Source organism: Leucopleurus acutus, assembly GCF_964270905.1.
Source record: "Leucopleurus acutus genome assembly, chromosome: 3".
Taxonomy (NCBI): Eukaryota; Metazoa; Chordata; class Mammalia; order Artiodactyla; family Delphinidae; genus Leucopleurus; species Leucopleurus acutus.
Genome location: NC_139145.1, coordinates 17,380,076 through 17,392,854, shown reverse-complemented (window position 1 = coordinate 17,392,854; position 12,779 = coordinate 17,380,076). Strand labels below are relative to the sequence as shown.

Genomic DNA, 12,779 nt, shown 5'->3' with positions numbered 1-12,779 from the left:
AAAAAAACTGTTTGAAGATTTACATTACCAGATAAAGACTTACTGTAAGCTACAATAATTAAGAAAATATGGTATTGGTACAAGAATAAAAAGAATAATAAAGGGCTTCCCTGGTGGCGCAGTGGTTGAGAGTCCGCCTGCCAATGCAGGGGACGAGAGTTCGTGCCCTGGTCCAGGAAGATCCCACATGCCGTGGAGTGGCTGGGCCCGTGAGCCACGGCCGTTGAGCCTGCGCGTCCGGAGCCTGCGCGTCCGGAGCCTGTGCTCTGCGACGGGCGAGGCCACAACAGTGAGAGGCCCGCGTACTGCAAAAAAAAAAAAAAGAATAATAAAGAGAATAGAGAGCCCAGAAACAGTCATACATACACAGTCACATGACAAACAATAAAGACATAACCGCAAATAGTGAGGAAAGGCTAGTCTTTATAAATGGTGCTGGGTCAACTTGACAACCATATGAAAAGAACACTATCAACAAAAATTAACTCAAAATAGAACACAAAATGTAAAGCTAAAATGGTGAAACTTTTAGTTTGGCAAAGCGTTCTTTAATATGACATGAAAAGCATGACCTTTTGAGGGTCAAAGTAAAAATTGATAAATTGGACTTTATTAAAAACTTTTGCTTTAATAGGCAAGCCATAGACTGGGAAAAAAATATTTGCAAAACATATCTGCAAAGGACTTTTATCTAGCGTTAAAGAACTTACACTCAACAAGACAAACAATCCAGTTTAAAAAAAAAGGTCAAAAGACAAGAACAACTTCAACAACAAGGCTAACAAATAAGCACATGAAAAGACACTCAACATTATTAGCCAACAGAGAAATGAAATCAAAATCACAATTTAGACAAACCCACTAGAATAACTAAAATTTTTTTAAATAAACTTATTTTATTTATTTATTGGGTGCATTGGGTCTTCGTTGCTGCACGCGGGCTTTCTCTAGTTGCAGGGAGTGGGGGCTACTCTTCGTTGCGGTGTGCGCAGTCTTCTCGTTGCGGTGACTTCGTTTGTTGCCGAGCACGGGCTCTAGGCGCACGGGCTTCAGTAGTTGTGGTGCACGGGGTTAGTTGCTCCGCGGCATGTGGGATCTTCCCGGACCAGGGCTCGAACCTGTGTCCCCTGCATTGGCAGGCGGATTCTTAACCACTGCACCATCAGGGATGCCCATAGAATAACTAAAATTAAAAGGGTTTAACATACTAAGTGTTGGCAAGTATGTGGAGGAAAAGGAACAGAAACTCTTTCAGTGATGGTAGGGATATGGTACAACCATTTTGGAAAAACCTTGGTAACTTCATAAAAAGGTAAATACACCTACCATATAACCCAGCCATTCTACTCCTAGGTATTTATTCAAGAGAAATTAAAGCACGTGGCCACACAACGAGTAGTACACAGATGTTTATAGCAGCTGTATTTGTAATAGCCCCCCAAATGGAACCAACCCAAATTTCCATCAACAGGTGGATGGAAAAACAAATTGTGGTATTTCCATATAATGGAATACTACTCACCAAAAAAGGAATGAATTGTTAATAAATGCAACATCATGAATGAATTTCAACTTAAAATAATTATGCTGCAAGAAGCCAGTGCAGGGACTTCCCTGGTGGTGCAGTGGTTAAGAATCTGCCTGCCAATGTAGGGGACATGGGTTCGAGCCTCGGTCCAAGAAGATCCCACATGCTGCAGAGCAACTAAGCCCGTGAGCCACAACTACTGAGCCTGTGCTCTAGAGGCCACAAACCACAACTACTGAGCCCGCATGCCACAATTACCGAAGCCCACGTGCCTAGAGCCCATGCTCCGCAACGAGAAGCCACTGCAATGAGAAGCCCGCGCACTGCAACGAAGAGTAGCCCCCACTCACCACAACTAGAGAAAAGCCTGCATGCAGCAACGATGACCCAACGCAGCCAAAAATAAATAAATTTATTAAAAAAAGCCAGTGCAAAAAAAAAAAGTACATACTAAATAATTCTATTTATATAAAATTCTAGAAAATTCAAATTAATCTATATAGTGATGGGAGCAGAGGAAACTTCTGAAGGTAATGTGTATCTTCATTATCTTGATTTTGGTTATGATTTCTTACATCAAATTATCCAAACATATCAAAGTGTGCATTATAAATATTGAATATATGTAGTTTATTGTGTCAATTATACCTCAATAAAACTGTTACAGAAAAAGGTTTCCCAGAAGGTGGCACTACTACTTGGCTCTGCCCTATGTTGTGAGCTCCCTGGAGCTGGGTGACCCCTTCTAGAGCCATCAGGATGCTGGATTAACTAGGAGGCCCCTGCAAGAGACCCTTGGGGTCAGAAAAGCCAAGTAAACGTGATGGCAATTGATTGGGTGTGGCTGGCGAGTAGGGCTGACTTCATTTCCTTCCACAGCTCAACACAGCACTTGTCCTTCAAACAAGCCCAACTCCTTTGTACCTTTAGCCCCTGTCTTCATGTAGCTAGAGTCTCTCATCATTCAGGTTTTAGTATGAATATCAAGTGCCTTCATCGAGTGCCAGGTCTAAATTGGTTCCTACACCTCATTTTGTCCTAAAGTCACTTTCTGTATTTCTATATTTTCTTCATGGCATGTATCACAACCAGAAATTCTTATTCATTTAGTTATTTCCTTTCATTAAAAAAAATTATTTATTTTATTTTTACTTCTGGCTGCTTTGGGTCTTCGTTGCCGCGTGCGGGCTTTCTCTATTTGCGGTGAGCGGGGCTACTCTTCGTTGTGGTGCACAGGCTTCTCATTGTGGTAGCTTCTCGTTGCGGAGCACAGGCTCTAGGCACGCGGGCTCACCAGTTGTGGCTCGCGGGCTCTAGAGCACAGGCTCAGTAGTTGTGGCACATGGGCTTAGTTGCTCTGCGGCATGTGGGATCTTCCCAGACCAGGTCTCCAACCCGTGTCCCCTGCATTGGCAGGTGGATTCTTAACCACTGTGCCACCAGGGAAGCCCCATTTCCTTTCATTTTTATTACCTATTCTCATCCTCCCTCTTTTTTTTTTGCGGTACGCGGGCCTCTCACTGTTGTGGCCTCTCCCGTTGCGGAGCACAGGCTCCGGACACGCAGGCCCAGCGGCCACGGCTCACGGGCCCAGCCGCTCCGTGGCATGTGGGATCTTCCCAGACCGAGGCACAAACCCGTGTCCCCTGCATCGGCAGGCAGACTCTCAACCACTGCGCCACCAGGGAAGCCCTCTTCCTCCCTCTTTTATGCTGTTGACATCCTACAAATCCCTTTACTGGGGGTGCACCCACCCCATAGGTGCCTTAAGTGTTGGCTGACAAACTCACAGTTGCCCCTGACAATGACTGACTGAGGGCTGGGTGAGGGAGAAGGGCACAAAAGATTGGCTCCCTTGCAGTAAGGAGACCTAACTCTGTGGCACAATTTCTACAGTTCCCCGTGAGATCTGGCTAGAGCTCTTCTCCACTTGAGGCCACATTCCTGCTTAGCTTTAGCTCTTTTCCCTGCCCTGTCCTGCTTCCCTTACTCCCTTCTCCCAAAAACACTTCCCCAGTAAATCCCTCAATAATTCTCATCTGAGGCTCTGCTTCTAGGAAACCTGACCCATGACACCCTTGGTTAGCTTCATGAGGGACTATTTTGTTCAATCCCCTAGAACAAATTCCTATCTTAGGCTCTGCTTATGACATTCTCCCCCTTAAGAATGATAGCTTGATGACGGAAGATCTTCCTCACGTTGGAAGAACAGTGTTTGGAACAGAGAAGGCACTCAATAAGTGTGCTGAATGAATACAGGGGAGAGCCCAGGGGTCTGTTTTATAGATTAGCTGATCTGGCCTAGAGGCATTGTGAGTCATAGCCGGTAGACAGCAACTGAGTGGTTCAGAGATGGGGCCAGGCCTGGGACAGCAGTTTGGCACCTCCAACACATCCTCCAGGTGAGGTACAACATGTGAGGATTATTGGGGAAGGATCCTCTGGAATGATGCAACCTCAAGGGTGGGTCGGGTTCTAGCCTTGGGCTTCCAAGAGACATGTCCCTGAGCCAGATCTAGGGGGTAGTACTGCCCAGCTATGTGTGAGGAGTAAGTGTGTGTTGAATTAATGAAGGCATGACAGAGGTAACCCTGCCCCAGGGTTCCTTCTCTTTTCACTCTCCATTGGGAGAAGAGAAATTCAAAAGAAAGCATATAGTCTTCTTTCTCACACAACAGAATCAGAACGTACAGGAATGGGGGGAGAAGGAGTATGGGACATGTCTGTTATCTGGACTTTAGTTTCCTTGAGCATGTAGTCTGCTTTGGATAAAAGTCACATCCAGTCTGTGCAACCCCTTTTGGCTCAAGCCCTAAGCATAGGTGCTAGCCCATGGCACATGCCCCTACTGGACTGACCACACCAGACTATGATCTACACGCACACATCTGGCTTCCCAGCTGGACCAGGAACATCTTCAGGGCAAGCATAGGCTGTGCTGGCACCCTCTACCCAGACCAAGGCCTGGCACAAAGCAGATGCCAGTCAGTTCAAGGTTGTAAAATAACTGAATGACGAGGGCAGTAATGCTGTTGGGTATGCTAGACATCCACCAGATACTTTTCAGAATGTAGATCCAGCCCTGGCTTCGCAATGCTTCAGCAGCGCCCTCTAACCCACGGAAGGAAGTCTAAACTTTTAAGCCTGCCTGTACAGCACCCTCATATAGTGTCCTGGTCCCCCTTTCCAGCTTCCTCTTCTGCTATTTCCAGCTCAATACCCTACACCAATCCTACCCCAAGCTCTTCCTCACATGTGCAACATTCGAGCCTTGCCTAGCTCTTCACTCTGCCTAGCGGCTCTCCCTTACCCACCCCCAATCTACCTGTCAAATTCCTGTGCATCTTTTAAGTACGTGCTTGTCTCTGCTATCATTCCTTCCTCCCTTAAGGGCCTATTAACCCCTTCCAGCAGCCACCCAGCACTCAGAGAGCAGGGTTCTGGTCCTTCACCTGCCCATCTATCCCCAAAGCCTGACAGAGTAGTCTTTGGGGAAGCGGGTTTCGGGGAGACTTCTGCTAGTACGAGTGTGCAGGGAAGGACTCCTCAGTGGCCAGCAGCTGGCTAACCCTGAGCGCCAGCTGCGGGCCTGAGCCCTGCCCACCAGGCCTCGCGGTTTGAGGGGGCAGCACGTCCAAGCAGGCTGCTCACCCAGACTCTTGCTCTCCAGCAGTGCCCCTGGCTCGCCTTTATCATTCTGGACATCGAGGCTTGCGAGGCAAGGGAGCAGCCTGGGTCGCCCGCGTCCTCGAGACTCTGCTCTGGGTATCCGTGCGCCTGACGAGGCCCACCCGGCCCTTGCCCTGGAGGCCTTCGGGTACTCGGCCTCGGGCCATGCGAGCCGCCTGTGGGAACAGCTGCGGCAGTTCTGGGCCCACCATTTCTCGCGGCGCTTCTCGCCGCGGCGCCCTCCGCTGCGCCGCATCTCCTCCATGTCCACCTTCTACCTGCTGGACCACCAGACGCGCCAGGCAGAGCTAGGCCTCAGCTACGGCACACCGCGCACGCGCCTCAGCGACGAGGCCTTTGTGTTCCGCGGCGGCCGGTGGACCACGGAGGGCCAGCCGGTGCGGTCGCGGCCGCAGCTGCCCTCGCCGACCACCTCGGGCTGGAAAGCGCAGGTGCAGCGGATTAAGAGCCAGGTGCTGCTGGAGGAGAACAACTACCTGAAGCTACAGCAGGAACTGCTCATGGACATGCTGACGGAGACCACAGCACGCATGCACCTGTTGGAAAAAAAAGATAGAACACGAGGCAAGCACTGCCGCTGCGGCGCGCGCCTGGCAGAGGAAAATGCGCAAGCGCGAAGGCGCGTGCAGCGCGCTCCTGACCGAGCCGCTGACTCCAGAGTCGCGGTGACGCAATAAAACCCGTGCAGCACATGCGCACCTCGCTCCACACCTTAGGCCCGGTCTCGTTCCTGTGGCCCCTAGAGGGCCCGGCCAGGACTGGGCTCCGGGTGCGCGGGGGTCCGCTGCGCGCCTTCAGGGACCATCACTCCGGGCCTGGTGTGGAGGGGAGACTCAGCCAGCAGTCCGTCTCGGGAGGGTGCGATAGGGCGGTGGAGGAAGATGTTTGCAGCCCGTTGGAAACGCGGAGTGGGAGCCAGGCTTGCAACAGTGCAGCAGGGGGCGGGGATGGCCGGCGATGAGAGGTAGTGGTAGCAATGGCTTTCTTGGCCCGAGGGACGGAGGGCAAAGTCCGGGAGGCAGGGAAACCTGGGCTCAGGGATGGAGGGTGCGGTTGGGCGGGCGGGCGGGCGGGGTCGGTGACCTTACAGTTGGCCTTTCCCTCCCTGAGGCGATCCCGGGAGGGGTTTCAGCCCGAGTCCGGGATAAAAGTGTATTTTACGACCTGGAAACTGTTTCCCGAAAGAATCCCTCGAAACTTTGAGCTCTGCCTCCCCCTTCTGGCTGTGTGGCTTTTGGCGAGTCGCTTTTCGTTGCGGGTTTCCTTTTCCTCTCTCTAGAATTATGGGTCGGGGATACAAACAAGCACTGTCCAGAGCTAATCCAGCGCACAGATAGGATTTGCTCGACCCACCTTATTTTACAATTTTGCATGAGTTGCCAACATTTAAGAATTTGGAGATTTCCCATTAAAAATCCAGATTTCCCGTGTTCTCCTGAAAACCCAGAAGACTCAGCAATTGCTGGACCTTGGTTTTGCCCAGCAGCAGTTAGTTGCCTGAATTGTGGCTGTCAGCTCCTGCTCAGCTTCACTCCTTTCCTCCTATAGGTGTCTGATTTTGGATCTCCTTCTATATCCGTTCTAGATCGATGTTCTCTCCTGGAGCATAGGGAGCCCTGTGCCCAAGGTATCATATAAAGTGCTTTTGGTGAGGGTGTTGTGAGTGATGTGGCTGCACAACAAAGGTGATGGCACTGGTCCTTGCAATCTGCAACCTTCCCTTGGAATGTAGACAGGCCCTTTCAGCACCCAGTGAAACTTAAGTCCGGTAGGATTACAACACATTTTCTTAGAGTCATGTGAAAACTTTGAGAGAAGTGGGTGTCCTTCTTCGGCCTAACTTGCTTTCAGGAGAAAGACTAGGGATTACTAAACCACTACTGAGTATAAAAATGTGGCCTAATTAAATCAGCAAAACAACACAAAACATGTCATTAGACACTATGCTTAAAAACATTTCTTTTGAGCAGTGCTCTTTTGTATTTTAATAATTTTATATTAACATAGATTAAAATATTTTAAAATAGTTGTAAAATATAATTTCCTTTTAGAATAACTTAGAAAATAAAAAATATACAGAAAAGGAAATGAGAAGGGAATCAAAACAATACCTAGAAAAAAACACAAAATAAGGCACTGATGGAGAAATTATACTAAGTGAAAGAAGCCAGATGCAAAGGACCACATATTGTATGCTTTTGTTTATATAAAATATCCAGAATAGACAAATCCACAGCCGGGGGATGTGGGGAGGAAGGAGTGACTACTTAACAGGAGCAGGGTTTCCTTTTGGATTGATGAAAAATGTTTCGGAGCTATAGTGGTCGTACAACATTGTGAATGTTCTAACAGCCACTGAATTGCACACTTTAAAACAGTGAGTTTTATGTGAATTTTACCACAATAAAAAAAGATTTTTTTTAAGGAGGAAAGTGCTTTACATTAAAACATGAGATAAAAACTATGTGGTAGGGCTTCCCTGGCAGCGCAGTGGTTAAGAATCGGCCTGCCAATGCAGGGGACACAGGTTCAAGCCCTGGTCCGGGAAGATCCCACATGCCGCGGAGCAACTAAGCCCGTGCGCCGCAACTACCAAGCCTGCGCTCTAGAGCCCGCGAGCCACAACTACTGAAGCCCACGCACCTAGAGCTCGTGCTCTCCAACAAGAGAAGCCACCGCAATGAGAAGCCCACGCACCGCAACTAGAGAGGAAGCCCGTGCACAGCAACGAAAATGCAGCTAAAAATAAATAAATGTTTAAAAACAAAAAAAAAACAAAAAAAAACTATGTGGTATGGGGAAATAGCAAAAATCATAAAGGTGATCCAAGAGTACCTAAAGTTTAAGGAATATCGCTTTGGCCAGAGCACTTGCAAACAAATAGTTTATTTTCTAGAACAGAGAAAAGTATCTGCCTTGCCAGATCAGCAGCAGATGGGGAGCCCCATGTTTAGGGAGGGGTATCCAAGTGGATAAAGGACCCAGATCAAATGGGGCAGAATGATATTTTAAGATATCTGACTTTGTTCTTTCTGCTCTGGAACTTCACCCCCTGACTGAGGCAGCAAGCTCATTGCCCCGGGGGTGGGGGTGGGGCTGTACGTGTGTGACAGAGCAGAAAGTAGGAACAAAGAACTCTTTGTGGCTTTCACCTTCTACAGCTCAGAACCCTCTGGGGAACAGAGCTTTGAAAACATATTTTTTGGGCTTGAGGAGGGAGGTCAAAAAGGCTGTAGATTTGTCTACAGCAAGAGGAAAGATGAAGGGAAATGGAAGTAGAGATCCTTCCATCTTGGAAAGAAGTCCTTTCTTGACCCTACATTACTTTCCAGCTACTGCCTCATTTCTCTGCTTCCCTTTATAACTAAGCTCCAAAAAGTTGCTTATATTCACTGTCTTCAATTCCTCCCCTCCCTCTTTGCTCTTAGTTCCCCTCAGCTTTGGATTTCTCACCTCCAAGTCTCCCCAGCCTGCTCTTGTCAAGAATGACATTGCCTCCAGTGTTGTTAAGTCCTTTGGCTAATTCTCCATCCTCATCTTGGCCCATCAGCAGCATTTCATGCAGTTGACGCCTCCTCATCTTCACTTGTCATCTAGGACACTACACTCTTCTGATTTCTCTCCTGCCTCACAGTTGCTCCTTCTCAGTGTCTTGCTGATGTCACTTCCTTCAGGTGTCTACTTAAATGTCACCTTTTCAGTGAAGTTTTCCCTAATGACTTTATTTAAAAGAGCATGCATTCTCCCCACACCCAACCGAACCAGCACAACTTATCCTCCTTTCCTGCTTTGTTTTCTAGCATCTGTCACCATTTGACCTCCTATGTATTTTGTCAGTCTCCCTCCACCCGCTCTGCCCCAACTAGAGTGTAAGTTCCATAGGGTTTTTTTGTGTGTGTGTGTGTGTGGTACGCGGGCTTCTCACTGTTGTGGCCTCTCCCGTTGCGGAGCACAGGCTCCAGACGCGCAGGCTCAGCGGCCATGGCTCATGGGCCCAGCCTCTCCGCGGCATGTGGGATCTTCCCGGACCCGGGCACGAACCCATGTCCCCTGCATCGGCAGGCGGACTCTCAACCACTGCGCCACCAGGGAAGCCCTCCATAGGGTTTTTTTCTGGTTTTTTTTTTTTTTTTTTTTCTGTATCTTAGTTAGAAAAGTGCTTAACACTTACTAGGCTCTCTCCAGATATTCCTAGAATGAACAAAGGTCTATAAGAGACAGGCACCTGAATCCCAGGAGCAGATGGTGTTTGGCCTTTGGTACTGTCATAGGTATCTAATCCTCTAGGAGGCAGGGAAGGTGTACCAGATGCTTTTGGAACTTTTGGTTGCATCTGATAAGCCCACCTCTGATTTTAGCCGCAACTATGGTGGATGGCTCTGCGTATACTGTCAGTGCCTCATTTCAGGTGTCTACTGTGGGTTTCTCGGCCTTTCTGCTTCAGGGCTTTCTCCTAAGCCTCAGGAGCTCTCTCAACCCACAGACATAGCCTGGGAGTGCAGGAGAGTTAACGCCTTCTGGGGGCAACCTCCAGTAGAGGACAGAAACCAAAACACACTTTGTTGAATTTTCCTTCTACTATTTTCCTCACTCCCCCTCTCTCAGTTCATGGAATCATCTACCAGATAAACTGCACCCAAGTCTAAGCTCAGACTCTGCTTTTATGGGGATTCAAGCTAAGGCAGTTAGTAAGAAGTAGCACTAGAAGGCAGGCCATAGGGAAAGGAATCTAGAACTAGATCACCCCCCATTCAGAAGGCTCGCTCACCACTGTTGGTGAGAAGGATGGTAGTAACCCCTAGTGTCCTAAAGCATAAGACTCTTACCTTTGATGGATTGGAATGAGATAGAAATTGAAGGGAAAGTTTGGCTTATGTAGTAGCTTTGGCACTCGAAAGATATGGAGGCAGCTGTAATTACAAGGATTATGGAAGTGGTTAACTTTTCTAAACTGTCTTAGAAGCTTTGAAGAAAGAATGAAAGGCTCTTCTTAGCCCACTCAACTCAGGGCATGATATGAAAGCTGGAAAGTCTCCCAAGGCAACATGTAAAGAACTGCTCACTTCTGCTGCCAGGAAGCAGAGTGTGCTGAAAATAAGGCTCAAGATTTAATCAAGGGCAGTAGAGCTGCAGAGAAGACCCGGGCATCCTTAACAATTTTCCTGTACTAAAGTCAAGCATTTTAAGGGGAAGGAATGGGACCCTAAGGCCTGGCATGGGGATGTTTGGGTGGATATACCTAAGAACCTTGAGCCCCCAGAGCCCCTGAACCCTTCTGGCCAGTAGCAGCTGCTCCTTCCCTTGATAGAGGAGAACAGCTTTATTTTTCCTGGAGACAATGCAGGGATCTCACCTGAGGTAGATGTCATAAAATGATGCTAATCCTTCTGAAGCTCCACCTCTCGTTGCCTCTAGACCAATAACTAGGATCGAGTCTCAGCATAGCCCAAGCAGTGAAGCACAGTCCCTACTCTAGAAGGAAATAGTTTGATCGTCCAAAAGGTTGCAGGACATGTCTAACCGCAGGACCTCTGGGGGAACAGACATTGGAGTGGATCTAGAGGGTGGGGGTGTATATAACACTGGGTAGGAAGTTGATTGCAATGGAACATTTCCCATAACTCAAGACTAGAGTTCTGCCAAGAGCTTGTCCTAATGTTCTACTAGATGACTCTGGAAAATTGGACACGATGGTGGCCTAGGGTCAATGAGGTGGAGACACCAGAATTGCCTTGGCTGAGTTTAAAGAAGGGTCTGAAGGCTACAGGGAAGTGAGAATATTAGAATGGGTTTATTACATGAGACCAGAAGATTCACCATTTGACTCTGTTCTCTGGGAGATGCCCAGAGGATGCCCCTTTGGCTAAAGCAGTAGGGAATATGACAGTGAGGGGGGGCATTGCATCACTGAGAAGGTGTTGATGGTTGTCCCCAGTATGCCAGGGTTGACAGCAGGAGATGCTGCTAGGGAACTGGGCTCCCTAGTGTCATTGGGGATGATGGGATTTGGGAATGGCATTTAACCATTCTGGATGGTGACATTTATAGATCAGAAGCCAGGAGGGCATTCTTATTATACTTTGCAGCAAGAGTGGAATGGCAACTTGGGGGGCCTCGCTTCTCAGAGACCTGTGGTAATGATGATAATAGGCCACAGTGTTCGTAGGGGCAAAATAAATGGGCAGCCAATGGAGGCAGAGAATAAGTGATAGAAAGGGTTGGGGAACAAGGATGAGAGACATGCCAGCAAAGACAGTCTTGCTATTAAAATGCCTTCCTTAGTATTAGGTCAGTATTTAGATACATCCTAGGAAAGGTAGGTGAGGAATGCTCCAAATAGACTGAAGTTAAGTTTCCACCACTGCAGCAGAGTGGCAGGTTTGACATACAAATTGAGTTATTGAAAAGCAGTTAAAAACCATGTTTCTTGAGCACCCAAGAACATGGAGCAAGATCTGTACCAGCCACAAATACCAACAAGGAGACAAGGCAGTGTGAGATGCTGATGTATGGCATGCAGAGAAATGAATGTGACAGTGACTAACCAAATTCAGACCTTTTGTGGATGTCTTAGTTCAGGCTGCTGTAACAAAACATCATTGACTGGAGGACTTATAAACAACCGAAATTAGTTCCTCACAGTTTTAGAGGGTGGAAATCTTAGGTCAGGGTGCCAGCATGGTCAAGTGAGGGCCCTCCTGCCGATGGCTAACTTCTTGTGTCCTCACATGGCAGAGAGCAGAGGTGGGAAGCCAGCTCTCTTGTGACTCTTATAAAGGCACTAATCCCATCATGAGGTCTCCACGTCATGATCACATCTAATCCTAATCATCTCCCAAGGCCCCACCTTCTAATACCATCACATTGCAGGGTAGGGTTTTGACATATGTTATGGACACATTCAGTCCATAACAGGAGGCAAATCCCAGAACTGGAATCAGGCTCAGCAGGCAGCAGGGAGACCAGGACCTCTACCTGCAGCAACAGTGCTCTGCACTTAACTCACCCCACAAGTCCAGGTGATAAATGGCAGCAGGGACAGTAACATGGGCCAGTGAAAATGGTCAGTGGTTTCACTTTTGCAAGATGAAGAGAGTTATGGGGATGGATGGTGGTGATAATTGTACAACAATGTGAACTAAACAGTACATTGAAAAATGATTAAGATAGTAAATTTTATGTCATGTATATTTTACCATAATAAAAAAAAAGAAAAAAATGGTTAGTGGTGACTGTGTAGAGACTGGGGTCTAGAATAGAATATTAGCCAGAGGAGCATAAGAAGCAGCATAGCTCTTAAGAGGAAAAACAGACTGTATCTGAAAAACAGTATGTGTCCACAAAACAACCTGCAAATCCCAGGACAGAAGTGCTTTCGAAAATACATGTAGGATAAAAGGGGAGAGGAACAGGATGTGACTGCCGAGCGGCTGTAGACAATGGTCACGTGTCCAGGAGAGCCAATGCATTGGCCTTGTGTTGGTTAGGTTGGGGCTTTGCCCTCTTGCCTTTTGTAGGGGACCCAGCTGTCTGGTGGTAGCTGATCTGGGGTATCTCCCAG

At 47.9% G+C, this 12,779-nt stretch overlaps 1 protein-coding gene across 1 annotated transcript; it reads left to right on the top strand.

Annotated features, from left to right (window-relative positions):
• Positions 1-3,880: 3,880 nt before the first annotated feature.
• Positions 3,881-5,887, top strand: CBY3 (chibby family member 3; the record flags this gene model as incomplete). The annotated part of the gene is given in 3 exon segments (XM_082834996.1): positions 3,881-3,930; positions 5,202-5,763; positions 5,765-5,887. Coding segments are annotated over 3 exon segments (735 nt in total).
• Between the last annotated feature and the right edge of the window lie 6,892 nt (positions 5,888-12,779).